The sequence below is a fragment of the Mustela lutreola genome, chromosome 17, assembly GCF_030435805.1.
Source record: "Mustela lutreola isolate mMusLut2 chromosome 17, mMusLut2.pri, whole genome shotgun sequence".
Taxonomy (NCBI): Eukaryota; Metazoa; Chordata; class Mammalia; order Carnivora; family Mustelidae; genus Mustela; species Mustela lutreola.
Window position 1 is genome coordinate 39,627,537 of NC_081306.1, and position 24,621 is coordinate 39,652,157.

Here is a 24,621-nt window from a genome sequence, read left to right on the forward strand (position 1 = left end):
GAATCTAAGTTGGCTGATGTAGGGAGTGTATGCAGAAAAATGCCTGGAAGATAGTCTATAATCTTTAGATTAAGATAACCTCAGAAGTATAACTCTTTTCTAAATGCTTTTTTTTAAAGACGGAAAATGAAGAGAATGTTCTTATTTGTCTAAGAATAATCATTGAGCTACACAAACAGTTCAGGCCGCCCATCACACAAGAAGTAAGTGTTTATCCGGATGGCATTTATAAAAGTGTGTCAACAGGTTTTTTTTTTCCTACCGTGTGGTTTATTTGCTCTCTTAGAATTGACAGGAGATGTGCTGCATTCAAGAAAAGGGTACCCTAAGTTTGGGGGAAATTCTTTACAGGTTTCACAGTGACTTTTTTCTTGATAATGTTTACATGACAATTTGGCTGAATTTGTACATTTCTTTGAAATGTGGTAAACTACCAGACCGGCGGGGCTGTTTGGGTAATTCTGGTATTTACACATCTGGTGTGCTGAAAGGCTCCAGTCATTTTATGCCCTGCAGTGGTTTAAGATGTGGGTTCTGAAGTCAGAACTGGGTTGGAATCTCAGCCTAGTAATTAGTGGGTACTAACATTGTAAGTATCTAGCCTTTTGGAGCCTTTATTGTAAAATGAGGATTCTCACAGGACATATCCTCAAAAGGTTGCTTGAAGAATTAAAAAAATTTTTTTGGAAACACATATAATTAGAATCTGTATATCCTGGCATACATACTCTCCCACAAAGTGCCTGTTTTTTATATTCATTCTTTATTGATTCGAGTTGGATGTGGAAGAGTTCATAGTGGGCAGTAATTACGTTCATGTAACGAGAGTGGAGAATCCGTCAAAAATCGGGTCTTCTTTAAGGAAGTCACACAGGAGTAAAATATAAATGTAGCGACTGTGGGAAAACCTTTGATTCTGCGGTGACACCAGAGAACTCATACCCAGTTAAATATATGGGTATGCAATAAATAGGGAAACATGCAGATTTAGTAGTACTCGAGACTTTCCATCTGGAGTCAGGATCCTTAGCAGACTTTTAGCGTATCAATAAACCCCCTGCTTTTCTAACTGCCTTTTGATTTTGCCTATCCAAAGGCCACTCAGTGATTGTTGGTTGAAGTCTTGAAGATGGATGAGAAGCCTCTTATCACCCTGAAGTATTTAAAGAATTAAATAACAAAAGTTAAAGTTCTTAAGAGTGATTGGTAACTGCGCAGTAGGCACTTGCCCTAATGATGATACTTTTTTCTGTTGGGAACCTTAGTAGCCTGTTGTAGATTATTGTGAAATTAAAAGAAGATGAAGTAGAATTCTTGTCATCTGAAAAAAAAAAAACTAATGTCTTTATTTCTGTTCTTTTTACTATGTATATTTTCTGTATAAATGTGATAGTATTTTGTGGCTTTTTTTTTGTTTCCCGAAATCCAAAAAATCATACAAGGTATGATCACATCATACAAGGATGTTTTCCAATCATGAAAAGTCCTTTATAAAGGTAGTTCTTAATGGATGTGTAATAAATTGTCTTTCTTACAATGCCCTTGTGTTTGGATAATTAAGGTATTTCGGAATTTTTATTTTAGGACTGTTGGTGAGTATCTTGTGAGTATCAGGTTATTTCCTGGACTGTGTTTATAAGAGCTGGGTTATCCAGTCAAAGGTGTAAATGCTTTAATGCTTCTGATAGATACTGTCAGGTCGATTTCTGGAAAGGTCTGAGCAGTTAATGCTTTTCCTGGAAGTACAGGAGAGTCTCCCTCTTATTGGACTCTCTCGCGCGTGGTATAGCAGTACTTTCATAAAGGCAAAAAGTGGCATTTATTTTAATTTTCATTCCTTTGCCCTTCCTGAATTAGAAACTTTTTCTTTTTTTGTCTGTCTGTTCATGTCCATGGCATATTTGTATTTTGAGTCTGACATTTTTCCTGCCTGGTTTATTAGTTCTTATATAGTGAGACTATTAACATTTTTATTACTATCAGCGTTTTCTGTTGATAAATATCTTCCTTACACTGTCTTTTTTAAATTTTATTTTTAGATTCATCATTTTTTGGATTTTGTGAAACAGATTTACAAGGAGCTTCCAAAAGTAGTGGTATGTTTTTAATATTGTTTGCCTCTGTTATTTATATTCACTTACTACTTCCTCATTTTGAGGGGAATTCGGAATAGTTGGGTTGAAGGAATAATGGGGGAAGGCTGGAGGCTGATTTTAGAATGAGGAGTAGTTAATGATGGTCAGAATGTAGGTTGATAAATCAGCCACTTAAAAGAAGAATTCTCCAGGCGCCTGGGTGGCTCAGTCGGTAAGCATCTGCCTTCGCCTCAGGTCATGATCACAGGGTTCTGGGATCGAGCCCCACGTCAGGCTCCCTGCTTGGTGGGAGGCCCGCTTCTCCCTCTCCTCCGCCCTGCTTCTGTTCCCTCTCTCACTTTCTCTCTCTGTGTCGAATAAATAAAATCTTAAAAAAAAAAAAAAAAAGAATTCTCTTGCTTTCACAGTTTAATATGTTACTTTTGACATAAAAGCAATAATTTTATTTTAGAAATTAAAAAATAATAATAAATAAACAAGTACAACAAAACCCAAGGCAGATCATCCATTATTTTCTCACTTGTAAGAAACCATTGATGTTGAGGAGGGTGTGTGTGGGTTTTTGTTTTGTTGTGTTTTTTTGCCTCTATATTTTTCCTGCTTTTTAAAGTGGTTATACTCCTATTGTGACGGCTTTCTGGGGCAGAGGCGTACACTTTCAGCCTCCTTTTCAGTATCACTAGAATTCTTCCTGTATTGAAAGAAGTCTGTCTTAGTGATGTCAGGAGTGCGTGGAAGCGCGTGGTGTGTGTGATGTCAGGAGTGCGTGGAAGCGCGTGGTGTGTGTGAGGACGGGCTCTCCCTGCCCTAGTCTCACCTGGTAGCGCCACTGGGACCACTTTGGTATGTCCTCTAAATCACTTCTGCCAGCAGTCATAGTTCCCTTTTTTTTTTTTTTTTTTTTTTAAAGATTTTATTTATTTGATTGACAGAGACACACTGAGAGAGGGAACAGAAGCAAGGTGAGTGAGAAAGGGAGAAGCAGGCTTCTCCCAGAGCAGGGAGCCTGACGGGGGCTTGATCCCAGGACTCTGGGATCATGACGGGACCTGAGCCAAAGGCAGATGCTTAACAACTGAGCCACCCAGGCGCCCCCTGGCAGTCACAGTTCTTAATGGCCCCTTAATTTCCTGTCCTATGCATGTACTGCGACTGTCTCCTTGGTGCAGGTTTTCCCAGTTTTCAGTTCCTAACTATCACAAGTAATCACAAGTATTGGTGTCCCATCCAAGTACTAACCAGGCCCGACCCTGCTTAGCTTCCGAGATCAGACGAGATCGGGCGCATTCAGGATGGTATGGCCGTAGACAAGTATTGGTAATCATTCTGCGTAAATCTGTGCATATGTCAGAGTTTTTATTCTAAAGATTTTTTTTTCCCCAAAGATTTATTTGATAGAGAGAGAGAGGGAGAACAAGCAGGGGGGTGGGAGAGGGAGACGCAGGCTCCCCACTGAGCAGAGAGCCCCATGCGGGGCTCCATCCCAGGACCGTGGGATCGCGACCAGAGCCAAAGGCAGACGCTCAACGACTGAGCCACCCAGACACCCTCTAAAGATTCTTTTTAAAGCTTTAAAAACAGTTTGTAAAAATTATCAAAGTAAAATGGACCCCTTGGGGCGCCTGGGTGGCTCAGTGGGTTAAAGCCTCTGCCTTCGGCTCGGGTCATGATCCCAGGGTCCTGGGATCGAGCCCCGCATCGGGCTCTCTGCTCAGCAGGGAGCCTGTTTCCTCCTCTCTCTCTCTGCCTGCCTCTCTGACTAGTTTCTCTCTGTCAAATATTTTTTTTTTTTTTTTTAATTAAAATGGACCCCTTTTGGTATTTTGAGGATTTTAACCTCAGAATATATAGAACTTACGGTCTTATTTCATGTGAAGCCCAAATTTTGCATTGAGAACTAAGGATGGCAAGGAGGCCTTGGCTTTTAAAAATGTTGTCTGTCCTTTGCTTCGGTCCCTGCCTTTGAACTCTGTGGAGGAGACTGTTTGCAAGGTGGATTCAGTGGGGACTAGCTCCTAAGTTCCCACCACCAGAGAGATGGGCTGCCTTCTCCCCTGCTTGCTGAGGTAGTCATGTAACATGTCACACATTTCAGCTTCTACCAGCTAGGAAAAAAGATAGAAAAGACTTTGGGCAGGTTTTTTTCCTCCACTGTTGGAGGTAGAGAATGTTGTCACTGTCGTGTTGTCTTCGTCCATAGAGAGGACCCCAGGTCGTATGGAATCAGTGTGACAGAAACGTGGACGACATTAGGTTTCTTCCACCACAGGTCAGGTGTGTTTTGCTGAGGAATATTGTGTCTGACTTGAGGAGGAATGATTTGTGTTTTCTTTATGCAGAACCGCTACTTCGAGAACCCTCAGGTGATCCCCGAGAACACAGTCCCTCCCCCGGAAATGGTTGGTATGATCACAACAATTGCTGTGAAAGTCAATCCAGAACGTGAGGACAGTGAGACCAGAACAGTAAGTTTTTTTTCAGGTGTTTTGTTTTGTTTTTATCCTTGTCTTCCTGTACTAGGTAGAGGAAAAGTATGACATACTGACTTTTTATGCATATCTTTAGTGTATTTTGGGGGTTTTTCTCCAAGTACCAGAGGCATTTAAGATAACACATGCATGCATCACTGATTGTCTGTGCAGCCTTGAGGTGCTGAACGGGACTGCTGCTCACCTTGGATGCAGAAATTAAATGGTAAAACCGTAGTGGAAATCCAGAATCACTTGTTGGAAAGACAGCTGCCCAGGCGGAGAGGCCTCCCCTCCATCCTTAGCTTTGACATTAACAAGGTCTCTTTAAGCTACACAGAGATTTCTAGCTTAGTACCTGAGAGCGTGGGCTCCAGGGGCAGAAGCTTGGGGACGATGTTCCAGCCCCACCACTCGGGCTTTCTAACTACAGCAAAGCACATAATTTTTGTTTTGGCCTTAATTTTCCCTCTCATTATCTGAAAAACCTTTCTTGTAGACTTTTGAAGAGAATGCTGGTATTGTCTGCAGGTAATAGGTCGTATTTGAACCCTCTGGCACGCAGATAGCCTGTATGGAGCAGTTACGACAACTGTGTTTCCAGGATTGAATTAAGAATTTCATCCGTATTTGTTTTACTGCAGTCATTTTGCAGAACGTTTCAGTTTGGGCTGGAATAAACAGGAATCTACATTTTGAATGAAGTCTTCATTCCTTTTCTCCTCCCGACTCAGAAACTTGTCTTCAGTTTCAGTCTTTGTGTTTCTTTTCTGGCTTGTCTGCTCCTGTCCGTTGTCCTTTGGTATTCGAGTCTCACATTTTCCTTACCTGCCCTGGGAGTTCTTATCTATTTAGACCATTCAACTTTTTCTTATATTTATCATAAACATTCTTTCTTTATAAATGTTTTTAAGTAAAACTGGGCAAATTTGTACTTTTCGCCGTTCTTTTGAGTTGGTTAATAGATACTAATTTAAAATCTCATCAAGTGATTTGAATGTCTTAAGTTTTGACAAATTTTCCTGGTATCTTAACTGTGGGTGATGGTGTTGGAAAATATAAAAACCCTTATATTATTAAATGATAGTTCTTTGTGCTTTGTTTTTAAAATGTTTGGGCTCTTTGACCACAGATACGTACAAAGCTGTGGCAATACTTTCTCTTTATTTCACGGGGGCGATGTTTAGTGGTGGGCCGTGTTATGTGCCATGGTGATAACTGTGGCCCTGCTTGCTTCTCTCTTCCAGCATTCCATCATTCCAAGAGGATCTCTTTCTCTGAAAGTGTTGGCAGAATTGCCCATTATTGTTGTTTTGATGTATCAGGTATGCGCGTTGCTCACCAGTGTCTTGGGTTTGGGGCTTCTTGTATTAAGACAAAGTTCACATCCAATTTTCTGTGCTAAATGGAAGATGTGTGGGGTGTCCATGTGCTAACTAATGTAATGAATCGTGGAGGTTTTTTTGCTGGGCCAACTTCTTTTGCCATAGCAGAGTGTAAGAGCATGAAACTCTGGTATGTTTGCTTTTAGCTCTACAAACTGAACATCCACAATGTCGTTGCTGAGTTTGTGCCCTTGATCATGAATACCATTGCAATTCAGGTATCTGCACAAGCCAGGTGAGATTTCTTCGGACAGAGACACGGCCGACCGCCACAGTTCTAGAATTCCAAGTAAAAATACCCTTGCTGTCGTCTTCCGTAAGACATAAATATTTTGAGTGATAAAATTTTGGTAAAAGGATAAGCAGTTCGGACTTCTTGAACTTGTATTTCCGTAATGATGTGAGTAGTTATTATCAGTTCCTTATTTTGAAAAGATGAGCTAGTACCTCAGGTTTGGGGGGCTTGTGAGTTTAGAACTATCGTTAGGGGTTACTGTGCTCACTCCCAGCTGCGGGATATGAGACTTCCCACCTTCAAGCCCCATTCCTGCTGTGCCTTTCAGCATGAGTGCTACAAGGTTCTCTACCCCTTTTCCCTGTCACCCATCACCCTGCGTCACTGACCGTGTGAACTGTGCATATTCGTCTTTGAAGCCCCACTGAAGCTTTTTCCTCCAACTTACAGCATTCTCTTAAGACCTCTATCACTCACTCCACTGACCAGCCCCTCTGGCTCTGCGTCATTGGAGGACAAGATCTGAGGGTGAATCAGTCGTAACACTCTGCGTGGCCCTGACCAGGTCTTTCGTGGAATAGACAGTCCCCTGGTAGCATCTCCTGGCTGCGTGGGTCAGTTTGGCGTGGGCTCTGTGGGACGCCCATCACGGCTGCTCTGCAGTGGCTTGGAGACCTGCTTGCTTCCTGCCTTTATGCCCTTTGTGTTATTGGGACCTGCACACAAATGTAGAGTATTTACAGTCGGTGCTGGGTTCCGGTCTATGTAGAAATCACACTTTTAGGGCTTAGTAAATACTGTAGGCTTTGATTAATACCGATATCACCTGAAGAGCTAAGAGCTAACGTTGTAAATTCTTTTCACTTCTCATCCAGGCAACATAAGCTTTACAACAAGGAGTTGTATGCTGACTTTATTGCTGCTCAGATTAAAACATTGTCATTTTTAGCTTATATCATCAGGATTTATCAGGTAAGTTCATTGACAAAATTTTAAGTCAAGTTGACGGAGATATAATGTACATTCAGTAAAATTCACCTTTTATAGGTGTTCAGTTCTACAAATTGGCCGATGCATACAGTTAGTAACCACCAACACACCGAAATCGAGGGCATTTCAAAATTTCTTTTATACATTTACAGTCCCATTTTCCTCCTCAGTCCCTGGCAAACACGGACTTGTTTTTTGGCACCTAGTTTTTGCCTTTTCCAGAATGTCAGACCATTGAACCCCAGAGCTGATAGTGCATGTAACCTTGGGAGTGTGAATTCTTTCACTTAGCAGTAACGCTGAGAGTCAGTCTTGATGCTTTATGTTTATTGGTGGTTAGCTGTCTTCGTCTGCTTAGGCTCCCTCACACAATACCATAGACTGGGTGGCTCGAACAACAAAAATTTATTTTCTCACTGTTCTGGAAGTTGGGAAGGCCAAGATCGTGGGTCTAGCAGGGTTTGGTTTCTGGCAGGGACGCTCCTGCGCTGCAGGTGGCCGCCTTCGGGCTGTGTCCTCACATGGGGAGGGGGAATGAGAGGGCAAGATGGCGGCTTCTCTTCCAAGGCCACAGTCCCGTTGGATTCAGGCCCTATACGTAAGACCTCCTTTAACCTTAACTTCCTGAAGACTCTGGTTTCCAGGTACAGTCACAGTGGGCGTGAGAGCATCAACAGGAATTTGGGGGGCGGGGGACACAGCTGTGTGCAGTACTACCCCATGTGGGTGCTCTGTGCTATGTTTATCCATTCACCAGGTGCTGAACATTTGGCTTGTTTCTAATTTTTCTTTTAAGGAGCTTTATCAGGATATAATTCACATATCAACTATACTGTTAGTTTATTCATAGTTTTGTATAAGTGTCACCAGCGTCCAGTTTTGGAACTGTGTCTTCACCCTAAAAAGAATCCCCGTCCTGGTCACCAGTGACGGTTCTCTTCCTACCCTCCCCAGTCCTGGCAACCACTGGTGTCCTCTTCTTCGACAGAAATGCCATTGCATTTCTGGCCATTGTTGATAGGTCCATTATAAGTAAACACTGGAACCCAGGCTTTCATGTGGGCCGACTTCTGTTGTTGGAAGTTGTGTGTTACAGCAAGTTTTGAGGAGAGATTAGAACTTTAAAAAATCATTCATAAGCCAGGGATAGAGGAGTTTGGGATCACCCTTTTGAGGAGTCTGAAGGGTGATTCTGTGTCTGTGTTTCCCCACTTGTAGTTGTTTTCTGTCCAGATTTCAGTCCAGAGAAAAACTTGGAAGAAAGAAGCGACACCTTATTTCTCATTAGTCAGATAACCTTTTTTTTTTTTAATTTTTTATTTTTTATAAACAGATATTTTTATCCCCAGGGGTACAGGTCTGTGAATCACCAGGTTTACATACTTCACAGCACTCACCAAAGCGCATACCCTCCCCAATGTCCATAATCCCACCCCCTTCTCCCAACCCCCCTCCCCCCAGCAACCCTCAGTTTGTTTTGTGATATTAAGAGTCACTTATGAGTAAGGTTCTGGTGTAATTATAGTTATGTATAACAATGGAATTGTATTACAGTTATTTTTTTAAGGAAGAAACTTTATTTTCAGGAAAATAAAAACACATTACCAAATTGTTTAGGGTAAAAACTATCTTTTAAGACATTTGTGGGCACCTGGGTGATTCAGTGGGTTGAGCCTCTGTCCTCGGCTCAGGTCGTGGTCCCAGGGTCCTGGGATCAAGCCCCGCATTGGGCTCTCTGCTCGGTGGAGAGCCTGCTTCCTCCTCTCTCTGCCTGCCTCTCTGCCTACTTGTAATCTCTGTCTGTCAAATAAATAAATAAATAAGTAAATCTTTAAAAAAAATTCGTAACTCTTTTTGTCCCTTTTAAAAGGACTTTTGTCTAGATAATGGTAATAAGAGTATGGAACGTTTGGCTTTAAAAATCTGAATTAGGTATGCTATACATTTCAGTTAGCTTGCACTAATTGCCTTCTTTACACTCCTCAAAAGGAAACTGGTGAGAGCTTGTTCTGAGTTGAGGAAAGGTGTTTCTGGTGTCCTTCACAACTACATTAATGGGAGGACTGAGTAGATTATGTCCTATGAAAATTTTCAGTATTCTTCCTCCTTCCCACCAATAATGAAGTGATTCATGTTTATCGTTAAAAGCTGGGAAAGTGCAGAAAAGTCCAAAGAATTCTATAATCCCATTGTGTAAAAGGAACTACTATTAACATTGCTATACATTCTTCCACCGCGGCAGCGAGCACACACACTATGAAAACTTCCTGGATGATACATGTTTATTGGGATGACTACTCCATGAGGGTCCTTTGAACCACACTTAGTCTTACTGAAATTTTTTGAAATTTATAAAATTGGGGTTTGCCCCCCCCCCAATCTATATCAGTGTAACCGTTGTTTTCCTCTTGTTTGTACAGGAGTTGGTGACCAAGTACTCCCAGCAGATGGTGAAAGGAATGTTACAGTTACTTTCAAATTGCCCCGCAGAGACTGCACACCTCAGAAAGGAGCTTCTGATCGCTGCAAAGCATATCCTCACCACGGAGCTAAGAAACCGTATGTCCACCCTATCTTGCGATGCTTGCGTGGGCCTATCTGCCTGTGGGACTGCAGGCATCCCCTTGTTGGGCGGAGTCTTGAGTTTGCTGGGGTGTTTCAGGCTACGTGTGTGCTTTCTGTGCTGCTGTCTTGGGTTTGCTCTTTCCCCTTCTTTCTTGGCCTCATTCCCTCTGCACTGTTGGTCTGCCCCTCTCCTTTGCCTGCTGCGTCCAGGGTTCTCCCTGTATCTTCCCAACCATTCTCGTAATTCATGTGATGATTTCCTTAGCATAGCACATGTCCTTAGCATCTTGTGGTACTTTCCTGCCTTTTGGCTGCATATCTTTTGAAACTGCAAGGGGCTGTTTCCTTATTAACTCACACCTAACAGTCTTTAAAAGGTGAGAAGAAAAGAGTGTTTTCTTTCTCCATAGTGTTAAAATGGTGGATGGGTCCTCTTTTTTTTTTCTTTTTAAGATTTTATTTATTTATTTGTCAGGGATAGAGGGAGAGAGAGCGAGCGAGCACAGGCAGACGGAATGGCAGGCAGAGGCAGAGGGAGAAGCAGGCTCCCTGCCGAGCAAGGAGCCCGATGTGGGACTCGATCCCAGGACCCTGAGATCATGACCTGAGCCGAAGGCAGCTGTTCAACCAACTGAGCCACCCAGGCGTCCCGGATGGGTCCTCTTTTTATGCAGAAGATGATTACTTGCTTTTTGCTAATCTGACAATTAAACTTTTTTAAAGTCAGTTATTGATACATATATTTCAAAAATTTTTTGTATTTGCTATCTCCAAATTGTTATGTCAAAGTTACATCCTAATTGTTTTGAGGTGGTAATCCTTTTCCCCCCAGTAAGGATTCAATATTCAGTGTTTTATTTGCGTGGCTTGTAAATTGGAGTGTACGTAAAACAAAGATTGGGCTTTCTTACATAGTTCTTTAACATCAAAGAAAAGGAATAGTTCGAATGCTAACTCATTTTAACTCTATCCTGTTAAATACAGATTATAGTGATATTGCATATGGATATAATAAGTGGAATATAGACATTTTTAAAACCCCTTATTAAAAAAATGTAACACAGCAGAGTACACAAAAGAAACATATGATTTTGCCAAAAATTATAGAACAAACGCGGGTGCACATCCCCCAGGGCGAGAAATCCAGCGTTCCCGGCACATGGTCACCCCACGTGCCTCCAGGGCCGAGGGCCGTTGGAGTTGTTCCAGCCCTGGCTCCCTTGGCTGTGTGTGGCTTTTCTACATGTTCATCTCTGAACAGTATCGACATGGGAGAATTTTTAGTGGAATTGGTTAAAATCTAATCGCTGCGGTTCTCAGATTAACCATAGGCATTCCTGCCGTTCGAGTCACGAGGCTCTGGGAGGTTCTGCTGGGGAGCTGTGTAGCAGGAGGTTTCTACTTGTGAAATGTGGACAGATTAAAAAAACCTTTCCTGTGCTTATCAGATAATCGTGTTCCATCACCCACGGCCTGGCCCCGTAAGCTGCACAGCTCTGTTTTGGTCTTTAGGCTGTTCCAGAAAGATCAGTGTGTTTCCACGATGCTGTTCTCAGGGTTTGATCATGTCAGGCTTGTTGAATTCAGCTTTTAGAATCCCCCTCCCCGTCTTAAGCCTTTTCTACTGATTGGTTTGTTTGTTTGTTTGTTTGTTTTTTAAATATAAGATTTTATTTATTTGACAGAGAAAAAGAGACAGCCAGAGAGGAAACACAGGCGGGGGGAGTCAGAGAGGGAGAAGCAGGCTCTCCAGTGAGCAGGGAGCCTGACACAGGGCTCTATCGCAGGATCCTGGGATCACGACCTGAGCCCATGCAGACGCCTAACAACTGAGCCACCTGGGTGCCTCTGACTTTTTGTTTCTTTTTATGAGGATACTCTAGGATACTTTGTTTTGAAGGCCATAGTAGTTCTTGGACTAAGTGAGTGACATCATCACATCTCAAAAAAGGTTTTTATTTAAAGAAACAGAGAATCATCTTAAATGTTAGTATTATATATCGTGATATTATAAAATACCAAAAGAAATATGTTAATGGAGCTAAAACTTTAATATCCACTAGCTATACTTTCTTTTGGCATCAAAACCATACCAAATGGTAACCCTTTGCACTAGTACTAAAAAGCAGTGGTTTGAGAAAACCTAGCTGTTCAACAGCGTAACCCATTTTTCTGGGATTCTGATTCTAGGTTACGGAGGGAATCTGGGAAACTAGTGCCGCACAGCTTAATTTCTTATCACTTCCTCCTTGCTCGCCTGGCTGATCCCTAGCCAGCCCGCCAGCAGGTGGTGCCTGAGTCCTTGTCATCTTTCCTTCTGTGCCTCCTTCCTCTGGGCTACTCACTGGGGACATCCCAAGCATGTTCCCTTCTCTGACTTCAGACGGTTTGCTGATCGCTTCTTGAATTTTGCCACTTCTCCCTGTGCTGCCTCACTTTGGGAATTACACGGAGATATGCATTTCTTCTCTCCAGTGCCCACACTTCTTTTGACCCAGAATAGCTATTAGCTGGTGGAGGAGGTACGGTATTCAATTGATTGAAGCTGGCCACGATGTCAGGCTTGTTCCAGAATCAGAACATCCTTTGGATATTTGTGGCCAGAGTTCCCTGGGGGAGTGTGGAGGAGAGGCCTAAAAAATGCAGGTTGCTGTCCTGTCTGCATATCCTTAGAGCTGTGATTTGTCCCTGAGTGAAAACCAGCTGTTTCTTCCCCTCTGAGATCCACAGGCTTGGTGTGGGGGCGGGGGTGGGGCGGTGTGGCCAGGAGGTTTGGTGATGATTCCATCTGCAGGATTAGACAGAACCTCCGTGAGTTCCTTGTTCCCATCACCGAGGAGTGGGGACTCCTGACCTGGACCCCATGTCTAGAAGAACCCTGTAAAATTTTTAGATTTTTGTAGTTTATTTAGAGAAATACCCTTACTGCTCCATAATGAGTAAGTATAAAAGGTTTAAGAAGGAGGACTTCGGGGCAGTGAGTAAAGGGGCATTTAGAAGGTGCTACCCCTCTTCTCCAGACAGGCCTGGGTGGATGGTGGCAGTTTTTTTTGTTTGTTCTTTCCAAATAAGACCTTTTTGTTTTTTAAATTCTTACGTGATCTCTGCACCCAGCCTCGAACTCACAACCCTAAGACCAGGCGTCTCATGTTCTTCCACCTGAGCCGGCCAGGTGCCCTGCTGGTGACATGTTTTAAGGATGGTGGGATGGGCCTCCAGCGAAGCACTGGGAGCAGATTCTCTGCCAAGGAACAGGAAGCTCACTTTTTCTTATTCATTCTCTGATAGTGAATATGATCCTATCTGCACCTTTGCCAGCAGATGGCTTGGATGGCCCGGCAGAGCCAGTGTCTCGGACTGAAATACAGCATGTGTGGTTTTCTCCTCCCCACGCTTTCCCAAATCTAGATTGCCATTGCCTGTAGGCTCTTGTGTTGTTGGTGTAACTGGTGACATGTGCAATGGATATTTGTGTTCTAGAGTTCATTCCTTGCATGGACAAGCTGTTTGATGAGTCCATACTCATTGGATCAGGATACACTGCTCGAGAGACTCTCAGGTATGGTATTAAACGTACATATCTATTGACAAAAAGCGGGGGAGGGCAGTGAGCTGTGGCACTTGGTGTTATGAATATTTTAACAGATGGAGGCTTGACTCTCCCTTTGGATTTAGAATTGCAGGAAATTTGAAATGCCTTACGTTGGTTTTTGTGCCTTAGCTTAGAGGGAGAAGTCAGAATAATTATCTTGATGTAAATTGTAGGTAAAACTATATCTAACTTAGGTTAGTTTTTCTGTTGTTTCTGGTTTGGTTTTTTTTTTTTTTTGCTTTTTTGTTTTTTATATAACAAGTATTTCTCTTCATTATGAAAGAATATTTAATAACTCAAGAAGCAAGAAGGAAAGGAAACTTTTCAGTTCTGCACAAGGAATTCAAGTAACATGGATAATATTTTGGTATATTTCCTTCTAACTTTGTTTTTTATGCATTTTATAGAATAAATGTAGTTATGATCACATTTATTGTTTCTAAAGGAGGAAGTTAATATTTTACCATGTTTTACAATGTAAAATGAAGCCATGTTAGTAATTTTTTGGTTTTAATATGGGAGGTGTGATAGATCTTTTGAAAAATATGCAGAACACTTTGAATATGATGTAGACTATTTACTGCATTTTCCATATAAAATAGTCACAAATATAAAGACCCTGGCTTCCGTGGAACCTTGGCACTTGCCACTCAGGGCCTTTGTCTTTCCAGTTTCCTCCTTCTGGAAATTTCCCTGGCTCTTTGCCTGTGGCCGTTTTGTCCTTAAGGTTTCAGCATCAGTGTGACCTTTTCAGAGGGGCTTTGCCTCCTCCCCCGCAAGTGGCTTCCCCTCTGGTTTCTGCCCCCCACGAGTGGCCCCCCCTCTGATCTATGTCCCAGGGCGTTCTCACATCTCCTAGAGCACTTACCGTGTAGTTCATCCTGGTGTGTTTCCCCTCCTGTGAAGAAGCTTCCTGAGGGCAGGGGCTCGGTTACTTTGGTCTCTGGTATCCTAGTGTCTAGCTCATGGCTGGCACGTGGCAGATGTCTAGACCTTGAGTCAGAGAAAGTTCTCAGTAGCCCAGATATTCCTTGTTCTGTCTTTATAAAATGGTCCTAGTATATAAGGTGTTAGTTGACACACACTGTTTATCTTTGAATAACAAAACAACCCGCTTAGTGTGTGATCGAGCTGGTGGTTATTCCTGCCCATGTACTGTATGTGTCCTTGTGAGTACGACATGCAAGAACTTGGAAGTAAAGATTTAGGCACCAAGACCAGACTTGAGCCTTGTGGTCGTCTAGCTGGGAAGCCGGAACCATAGAACGCCCGTGCCCAGGTGCACTGCCCCCATGTGCCTGCACAGGTGGCCCCGTGGGCCTGTGACCCGCCTATTAGCAGAGTCTCCGTCCACAGGCCCCTTGCCTACAGCACGTTGGCTGATCTTGTGCACCACGTCCGTCAGCACCTGCCCCTCAGCGACCTCTCCCTCGCCGTCCAGCTCTTTGCCAAGAACATAGATGACGAGTCTCTGCCCAGCAGCATCCAGACCATGTCGTGCAAGCTGCTGCTGAACCTGGTGGATTGTATCCGCTCCAAGAGCGAGCAGGAAAGCGGCAACGGGAGAGACGTCTTAATGCGGATGCTGGAGGTACCGGTTCTCCCGAGGGGCGGTGACATCCTGCGCTTGTGTCCCACCCATGGCTAAACTTGTTCCAGGGCTTTGCTGACAAGTTTTTGCTGCCAGCAGATTGCCCAGCTGGATCCCTGGGGTCAGACCACCGGCTTCAAATCCCCACTCTCCATTAACTAGCCAAGTGTCCTTGGGCAAGATGCTTAGCTTCTCTGTGCCCGCCTACTCATGTGACCAGGGATAATCACAGGGTCTGGCTCCCAGGATATTTGTCATGAGAGATAAGAAAATAATACATGGTTGCTCTCAGCACGCCTCCTGGCAAGTACTTAGAAGAGGTATTTCTGGGACACTGCGTAGCCACGGGCTGGGTTCGCTGCGAACACTGGCAAGGCACCCAGTTAGGGGTGTGGGTGCGGAGGAGAGTGTAATTGCCAAGGCCAGTGGGCGATAGCGTGGGTTTTGGAGTAGTCTGGACCATGTCCAGGCTTACCAACAAGTTCCCCAGCTTTTCTGAGCCAGATTCTTCGTGGCGACAGTGGCCATAGTGATGCCACTGCGGTTACCGTTGGGGAAAAGAGCGTGCTTCTCTTCCCTTCACATGAAGCAGATTCTTCTGTCTTCTGAAAGGGTTGTTGGCCTGTCGAAGAGGAATGATTTTTGTCTTTCTCACCACTTTCTCTTCCTGATAGGTCTTTGTTCTGAAATTCCACACCATCGCCCGGTACCAGCTCTCTGCCATTTTTAAGAAGTGCAAGCCTCAGTCAGAACTCGGAGCTGTGGAGGCAGCCCTGCCCGGGGTGCCCACCGCCCCTGCGGCCCCCGGCCCTGCCCCCTCCCCTGCACCTGTTCCTGCCCCCGCCCCGCCTCCGCCCCCCACCCCTGCCACCCCTGTGACCCCAGCCCCTGTGCCTCCCTTTGAAAAACAAGGAGAAAAGGATAAGGAGGACAAGCAGACATTCCAGGTCACAGATTGTCGAAGTTTGGTAAAAACCCTGGTCTGCGGCGTCAAGACAATCACTTGGGGCATAACGTCCTGTAAAGCACCTGGTGGTAATTCCGCTCTTGAATTATTTAGACATGATGCTTTCCACAGAGTGGGTTTATTCCCAGTAACTGATTGTGCTCTCTCTCTTCCAGAAGCTCAGTTCATTCCCAACAAGCAGTTACAGCCCAAAGAGACCCAAATTTACATAAAACTTGTGAAATATGCAATGCAGGCTCTAGATATTTATCAGGTAAGGCAGTGCCCGCCAGCCGGACTCCCAGGTGTGGAGGAGAATGGCCAGTGATGGAAGGGGTCTTCAGAGTCTCATCTGTCGATAGTTTGGCTGGCTGCCAGTATTTGAAGCCCTGGGTTTGCTTCTGGGTTAACGGGGAGAAGTCTGGCTTGGATCAGTGTGTGGGCTCTGTGGGCCAGTGGTTGGTGTACACAGTCGGCAGTAGAAACAAGATGGAAGTTCACTAAATGTGTTTCTGTTTGGAACCCTTCACAAAGCTTTTTTGATTATTTTAAATATTTTCCAAAATTAAGCTGAGAATAGTGAATGAAAAGATGCGATGGGGCATTGATTATCTAATTGAAATGTTCTCTTTTAAATATATAATATGTAGCTAATCTATTTATGGAGTACATTCAGAGATGGCTGGTTTTAATGTCCATGGGTTTTCTCCCTGTGCTAGGTCCAGATAGCAGGAAATGGACAAACATACATTCGAGTAGCTAACTGCCAGACCGTCCGAATGAAGGAAGAGAAGGAGGTGTTGGAACACTTTGCCGGCGTGTTCACAATGATGAATCCCCTAACATTTAAGGAGATCTTTCAAACAACAGTCCCTTATATGGTGGAAAGAATCTCAAAAAATTATGCTCTTCAGGTATAAAACTCCTTTTTCGTATGTTTTAAACATTAAATTTATCTCTGTGTTGAGTACTTGGCATTCTGTTTATTTTGAGGGTTTTCTAAATATGCCTAAGGATGTGCTCATAGAACAAAAGATTTAGTTTTTGAAAGACAGTGCATGGGCGCATGTGTGAATGGGGGTTGCGGGGGTAGGTATGGTGCAGAGGGAAAGGGACAATCTCAAGCAGACTTGGAGAACCCAGTGCAGGGGCTCGATCTCCGGACCCTGAGGTCATGACCTGAGCTGAAATCAAGACTCGGACAGCTAACCAACTAGAGAGATATTGGGGTACAGTATTAAAGTTATTTTTGGGGGTGCCTAGGTGGCTCTGTAGGTTGATTTTCTGCCTTCGGCTCAGGTCATGATCCCAGGGTCCTGGGATGGAGCCTTGTGTTGGGCTCCCTGATCAGTGGGAAGCCTGCTTCTCCCTCCCCCTCTGCCGTTCTCCCCTCTCATGCTCATTCTCTGTCTCTCTCTCAAATGACAGACACACAGCAAGAGAGGGAACACAAGCAGAGGGAGTGGGGGAGGGAGAAGCAGGCTTCCTCGATCCCAGGATCCTAGGATCATGACCTGGGCTGAAGGCAGATGCCTAACGACTGAGCTACCCAGGCGCCTCTCAAATAAATAAAATCTTTAAAAAAAAATCTTCTTTTAAAAATAACAAGCTATTGGGATGCCTGGGTGGTTCAGTTGGTTGAGTGGCTGCCTTTGACTCAGGTCATGATCCTAGCGTCCTGGGATTGAGTCCCACATTGGGCTCCTTGCTCAGCAGGAAGCCTGCTTCTGCCTCTGCCTGCCACTCTGTCTGCCTGTGCTCACTCTCTCTGACAAAAAGAAAAAAAAATGTTTAAAAAAAAAAAAAAACAAGCTATTTTGGATCAGTTTCTTTCATTGGTAGAAATTAAATATATGTTAGATGTCGTCTCTTGGTATTTGTTGGTGAAGCTAAAATAAGGGACTTAAGATTTTGAAGTGATGTAATCCATTCAATTCTCTGCAGATTTATTAATTTCTTTCCCCTTGGGGTGAATAAGTAATTTCTTGGAGTGTCTGATCACAGGTTTGATTTTGTACTTTTGGACAGTTCATTAGTTTGTGCTCAAGCTTCTTGGAGGAGGGGATTATTTTTGTCACATGTATGTCTTGTTTTGGACAGATTGTTGCCAATTCCTTCTTGGCGAACCCTACTACCTCGGCTCTGTTTGCTACAATTCTGGTGGAGTACCTCCTCGACCGCCTGCCGGAAATGGGCTCCCATGTGGAGCTCTCCAACCTGTACCTCAAGCTGTTCAAGTTGGTCTTCGGCTCTGTCTCCCTCTTTGCAGCTGAAAACGAACAAATGCTGAAGGTAAAGCTCACTTAGATCCCAGTGTACCGTTGGTGGTGGTGTTTTAATTCCCATTTTCACTTTTGCACAGATTGGAGTTACTCTTTTTATATTTGTAAAGTGCTCTTTGAATTAATAAATACTTAAAACCAGTAAGGGCCAGACATAAGATTTCACGTGTCTTTGAGCAGAGCTTGATGTGTATCCGTGATTTAGAGTGAGACCTTCAGGATGCTTGTGGTCAGCAGTGGGTTGCCAGGAGTTTCGGCCACCACATAAATTTCTTTGGATTGATTACCCAAATTAGGAGCACGTTGTTTCTATTATAAAAATTGAGCGGTGGAAAGGAAAGAGGGGAAAAATGTCTTTGTAACTTCTGTCCAAGGACAAACAGCTGGGGTTTTTTTTGTTTTTTTTTTAAAGATTTTATTTATCAGAGAGAGAGATAGGGAGAGAGCGAGCACAGGCAGACAGAATGGCAGGCAGAGGCAGAGGGAGAAGCAGGCTCCCTGCTGAGCAAGGAGCTCGATGTGGGACTTGATCCCAGGACGCTGGGATCATGACCTGAGCCGAAGGCAGCTGCTTAACCAACTGAGCCACCCAGGCGTCCCCAAACAGCTGGTTTTGTCACCGTTTTGATGACATCAGGCATCTTCCACTTTAAGTCTGTTTCTCTACATTCTTATTTTCTGTGGCAATATATGAATATCTCAATCCGGGACCATTTGTTTATTCCCCGCCTTTATATCAAGAATTCTTACCAATTCGTATTCCTTATTAAGACTGTCTTGGAGCAATGTGTCTCCTGACATTTTTGTTGATGACTAATGCAGTATAATTTGATCTCATCAGTTATTTGATTTTAGCAAATGGCTAAAAAACTTGCCCGTGGTTCCATCTACCACTGAAAAAGCAGCAGATGGTGTAACAGAAAACTTAATAAAAATTCACTTCCACTGAAGGCAGAATATTTTAATTCCTGCAGAAAGTCAAATATTATCAGCAGTTGTCTCTGAAGAGTGTTGTCTTCCTGTAGGGGAATTCTGAAGAAGTAAACAAGCCCCCCCCCACGCCCCCGCCCTGCATAGTAAATGTACGAATGGTGACAAAGAGCATTGGCCATCTCTGCTCTTATGTAACTGTTTTTAAAGATTTTTATTTATTTATTATTTATTTATTTGACAGAGAGAGATCACAAGTAGGCAGAGAGGCAGGCGGAGAGAGAGGAAGGGAAGCAGGCTCCCTGCTGAGCAGAGAGCCCATGCGGGGCTCGATCCCAGGACCCCGGGATCATGACACGAGCTGAAGGCAGAGCCTTAACCCACTGAGCCACCCAGGCACCCCTGTGACAGTTTTTAAGGGAGTTTTTCAGTTCTGTAGTCGCCACTTGTCAACAACCTTGACATTACTTTCATATTCATATGAAAGAAACATACTTGAATTTTTCAGAGAAGAAATATTGATTGCAGCCTGTGTCCACATGATTTGGTATTGTCAAAAAATACAAATTTTGCTAACTGGATACAGGACAACAAAAATAGAACAAACGCTAATGGTAGGGTATTGGAATATTGTTCCAGAAAAACATTCAAAGAACAAATTTCATGCAAGTTTTTGTCAAAATAATACATGTAGTTGATTTAGTCTGTGAAATCAATCTGTCGTGCCGCCTGTGACAGCAAATTGGGAACCGTGTCATTGACTGTGTCACTGCCCATTCAGCACTTCTCAGCTCATGTTCGGTATGCTTGTAAAGCATTTCATGTGCAGCCTAACCTGTCACATGTTAAAACCAGGACCTGAAGTACAAAATAAAAAGTTTAATCTGGCTTAAAATGTTAATTTCAGTTACTATTATAAAGTGCTTTTTTAATTTAAGAAATACCCATTTTTTTTTTAATTAAGTAGTCCAGACCTTATAATCTCAGGGTTTTTTTTCGTCAGTTTTGTTTTTTTAAGGATTTTATTTATTCATTTGAGTGTGTGTGTGAGAGAGAGAGAGAGAGAGAGCGTGCATATACACAGGCCAGCGAACGGGGGCAGAGGGAGCAGGACAAGCAGACTCTGCGCTGAGGGCGAGCCGTACCTGGGGCTCAGTCTCACCACCCGAGATCGTGTCCTGAGCCGAAATCGAGGGTCACACACCCCCTTACAATTTCAATTTTTGCAGCTCTTCCAGAACTCTGTGTGTATCCTATTTGGTAGTGCAGTTTCACCCTTAGGGGATTTCTTGCATTTAGATTGTTATAGGAAACGGGCATCTTCATCTTGTTTGATGATTGAGTCTTGTAAAGGAAGTGACTGTATTCACAGGACTTGCAGGGCTGACAGACCCTCTGGTTCCTATTGCAGAATGTCCTTTTTTCAACATCGAGTAACTGCGCAGTAACAAACGAACCTATTAAACACTTCTTTCGCAGTCAACCCTGTGGAAACCAGCATGTATTTTAAGAGAAATTAATTTGAGCCAGATAAAGGTCGGAAAGGTCTTGTTTTTCCTTTCGGAGTAAAGTCATCAGAATTACCTTCCATTCCTGTTTGCAGTGAACCTTCGGCTTGCCTTGTGCGGGCGGGGCGCCTCCTCCCTGAGAGCCTGTTAACCTGCCTTTTCTGCACCCTGCAGCCCCACCTGCACAAGATCGTGAACAGCTCCATGGAGCTTGCACAGACTGCCAAAGAGCCCTACAACTACTTCCTGCTGCTTCGGGCCCTCTTCCGCTCCATTGGGGGAGGCAGCCATGACCTCCTGTATCAGGAATTTTTGCCTCTCCTACCAAACCTCCTGCAAGGTCAGTGGGGCGACTTGGGTTGCCTTTGAGTCTTGTGTGCACTCCTGCTCAGGGATGGACCTTCCAATCCCTGCTCAGAGTGGAACAGAGTTGGAAGGTTTTCATCACGCTGGTCAGGCTTTGTATTTTTGTAGCATTTGGTAAGCAGGCCTGGAACATGGTTTCTGGGGCTGCCTTGTAATAATACCAGGGCTCCTGAGATTGAAGGAGAATCTGAGTAAGACAGGGAAAAAGCAATTTTATAATTTATAGCTGGCTTATAAGTTTATGTTTTTCTTTTGCTGCACATTGGCATAAGCAGAGCCCTGTAATTGCATGTAGGCAGGAATGCTTTCAAGATAGGGAGCTAAAAGGGGGCTCCTTAAAGAGAAGCCATTTACAACATCTGGTACTTAGGAGGCAGTGGGAAATCGTTGACCGTATTGCCTGGAACGTGGCCAGAAGTCCACTGTCCGTAATCCAGCTCCACTCGCTGTATTTAAGCCCGTCTCCTGTCCCTCCCCAGCCTGAGCCCTCTGCTCTGCGTCCGACTTCCTCCTCCTGCACTCCCTGCCTCGTTGTGTTCCTCTTCCTCCTTCTCCCCCGGACTCTGAATCCAGAGCTGCTGCTGTGTGATGCCTGCACCAGCGCCTCTTTTCTCTGAGCTCTCTCCATCCTTTCGGCCTTGTCTCTGAGCACGTGGGGCACGTGCTGATCCGACATGTTTCCGTTAGGAAGGAGCTCAGGGGACCCTCATGAAGCGTGGGGAATGGACTTTGTGGAAAGGAAGATCTCCTCTATTGATAGGAAACAAAAGTGGATTTTTTAAAAAGAAAATGTTTATTTTATAGCAATAGACTTCAGCTGTTGTGTGTTGAAAGCCTGATAACAGACGTAAGGTTGTAAACCTCAAGCTTGAGGGGAATGGATCTTACTGGCTGTGTCTTTGGATTGGGCTTGTTAAAAAACATAACATGATTCTTATTTTTTTATTTTTTGAGGGGTGGGAGGGGCAGAGGGAGAGAGAGTCCCAAGCAGGCTCCACACTGACCACGGAGCCCAGCATGGGGCTCTATTTCATGACCCTGAGCTGAAATCAAGAGTCAGACGCTCAACCGACTGAGCCACCCAGGTGCACCAACATAACACAGTTTTTATTGAAAATTTTTAGAAAGATTTTATTTATTTGACAGAGATCGCAGGGAGGCAGAGAAAGAGGGAGAGGAGCAGACTCCCCGCTGACCAGAGAGCCTGACTTGGGGCTCGAGTCCAGGACCCTGAGATCATGACCTGAACAGAAGGCAGAGGCTTAACCCACTGAGTCACCCAAGGGCCCCCATAACACAGTTTCTAAAAGATTTATGTATAATGTTAACCATTTCATGAAGATTGATGTTAAATAACTATAAGTTAAATGATCATGTATAATTGCGTGCAGCCTGCTGTTATTACCATGAACCCACATGGCGGACAGATGGGATCACGGTTATAGGATGGATTTAGCTACATGTAGATCATGAGAACAGGAGATCGTGTCCTCTTGTCATCACATTCGTGGTGACAGGGAAAGGTGGAACCGTTACTTTGCACAGTCAGCTGCGGCCAGTCTGGGTGTAACTTTGCTCTCGGTCATCCTCCAACCCCGTGTTTAGGGCTGAACATGTTGCAGAGCGGCCTGCACAAGCAGCACATGAAGGACCTCTTCGTGGAGCTGTGTCTCACGGTGCCCGTGCGGCTGAGCTCACTCTTGCCCTACCTGCCCATGCTCATGGACCCCTTGGTGTCCGCCCTCAATGGGTCGCAGACGTTGGTCAGCCAAGGCCTGAGGACCCTGGAGCTGTGTGTGGACAACCTGCAGCCTGACTTCCTCTACGACCACATCCAGCCGGTGCGCGCGGAGCTCATGCAGGTAGGCCCGAGGCCTTGCCGGGGCCAGTGTGGGGCAGGGCCGGACGGTGGGTGCGCGCGTGTCTGGTTTCTACTGGGAATTTTAGGCTGGTGTAGGTGGTTTCCAGAAGTGACGGGCCTGCACTGTGCCCCATGTTGGACTGTTTGCAAGAAGAAGTGCTGTTGATTTCAAGTTCATGAGTCTTCTAGACTAGGAAGAGATGTGCAGAAATTCCCTGCATTTCGGACAGACGCGCTCGTTTTGTAGTATTTCCCTCTTTCAGAGGGCTTTCCCAGGTGGCACGTCCTTGTTCAGTGGATGACCTGTGAGAGCAGGTGTTAACAGTTCCTCTGTGCTGCCAGCGGGGTCCTTCCTTTATCCACAGAAGATCTTGAGATACCACAGTAAAGAGAAGCAGACTCCTGAGGGAAGCACAGGTGTCCGCTTTGGGGTCAAGGGAAATGAAGCAGATAATCAAGGAGATTGTTTTGTTGTTGTTGTTGTTTTGTTTTTAAAGATTTTATTTATTTGACAGAGACAGCAAGAGAGGGAACATAAGCAGGGGGAGTGGGAGAGGGAGAAGCAGGCTTCCTGCTGAGCAGGGAGGCTGATGCAGGACTCAGGCTTCCCACTATGCAGGAGCCCTATTCGGGGCTCGATCCCAGGACCCTGGGATCATGACCTGAGATGAAGGCAGATGTTTAACCGACTGAGCCACCCACGCGCCCCAAGGAGATTGTTTTGAAAACATTTTATATTTTCTCTTCATGAGAGTTTATATAATAAATACCAGATTTCTCCTCCACGTTTCAGAGTTGTATTGATTCATAATATAGTTGGTAATTGTTAGAGGTTTAGGCTGCCTGTTACTTACTCGTCTACCCCTTTGGTAGAGAGCAGGCAGGGGTCAGAATGCCAGCTTTGTATGATGGAGACACCCTAACGCCTAAAAGACAGGAATCCAGGTTGGAAACTTCAGCGTGCACTTGAGGCAGGGTTGGGAGACTTACCCACCAGTCCCGAAACGCAGACCCTGGGCTCTATCTAGGTGGGAGGGAATGGTCCTGGAGGTCAGGTCAGGGTCTCAGGTCCACTCTTGCAGCTGTCCTATGGAGAATGTGAGAGCATTCCTCGAGAACAGCACCGTTGGTTCTAGAAGGCAGACTGGGTCTGACCCAGGTGTGGGTGCCACGCGAGAGGGGAGGAGGAGGCAGGGACGGGCTCATGGGCCTCTTGCCGTTCCGTGGGGCAGACAGCCCTAGGCAGAGACCAGGGCGAGGCTTTTGGAGATGCAGCAAGCCCCCCCACCCCCCCCCCCCCCCCGACAAAGGTCATCTCTCTGTGGTCCCATCAGTCAGCATTCATTCTCAATGCCACCCCTTCCTGGGGAGTTAAACACAATTTCCCTGTCCTGAGGATCCGGGAGGAGTGGTTGGGCTGGGTCGGGGAGTGGAGGTAGGAAGGATTAGCATCTCTCAACAGGTGTTCGTTCAAGACAAGCCTTTTTGGACCTTTGGGGATGTAAAAGAAATTGAAATTTTGCTTTAAAGAAAAGTTCCAAGATTTTATGTTGGCTGTTGCTGGGTACTAGTATCTGGCATTGTTATGGAAGATGACTTAAAAAAATTGACTTGATTAGGCAGACATAGTAATTTTTAGGACTTAAGATCGTTCAGGTAAAAGAATGTGAGAACAACAAGTTCTTTGGAGCTGTTGAGTGCATGTAGCCCTTAACACTAACTGTAAGGGTGAGGTACGCATCCTTGCCATGTGCTCCCATAGCGCCGGTCCTGTCATGATCCGTGTTTCCCCTCTTCACCGTCCTT

The 24,621-nt window shown here is 44.7% G+C and overlaps 1 protein-coding gene across 12 annotated transcripts in view; it reads left to right on the forward strand.

The window, feature by feature from the left end:
- The window catches only part of TRRAP (transformation/transcription domain associated protein), a 113,500-nt gene that overhangs the window by 10,343 nt on the left and 78,536 nt on the right, over positions 1 to 24,621 (forward strand). For 10 of the 12 annotated variants that reach the window (XM_059155580.1, XM_059155586.1, XM_059155585.1 and 7 more), the window contains exons 6-20: positions 120 to 203; positions 2,040 to 2,096; positions 4,436 to 4,561; positions 5,812 to 5,889; positions 6,096 to 6,184; positions 7,060 to 7,156; positions 9,595 to 9,733; positions 13,220 to 13,298; positions 14,688 to 14,922; positions 15,597 to 15,957; positions 16,045 to 16,142; positions 16,588 to 16,782; positions 17,969 to 18,160; positions 20,763 to 20,928; positions 22,560 to 22,816. In XM_059155580.1, coding sequence (XP_059011563.1) covers positions 120 to 203; positions 2,040 to 2,096; positions 4,436 to 4,561; positions 5,812 to 5,889; positions 6,096 to 6,184; positions 7,060 to 7,156; positions 9,595 to 9,733; positions 13,220 to 13,298; positions 14,688 to 14,922; positions 15,597 to 15,957; positions 16,045 to 16,142; positions 16,588 to 16,782; positions 17,969 to 18,160; positions 20,763 to 20,928; positions 22,560 to 22,816 — 2,253 coding nt within the window. The remainder of the gene's footprint in view (positions 1 to 119; positions 204 to 2,039; positions 2,097 to 4,435; positions 4,562 to 5,811; positions 5,890 to 6,095; positions 6,185 to 7,059; positions 7,157 to 9,594; positions 9,734 to 13,219; positions 13,299 to 14,687; positions 14,923 to 15,596; positions 15,958 to 16,044; positions 16,143 to 16,587; positions 16,783 to 17,968; positions 18,161 to 20,762; positions 20,929 to 22,559; positions 22,817 to 24,621) is intronic. The other 2 variants (XM_059155582.1, XM_059155589.1) reach the window with 1 other exon arrangement.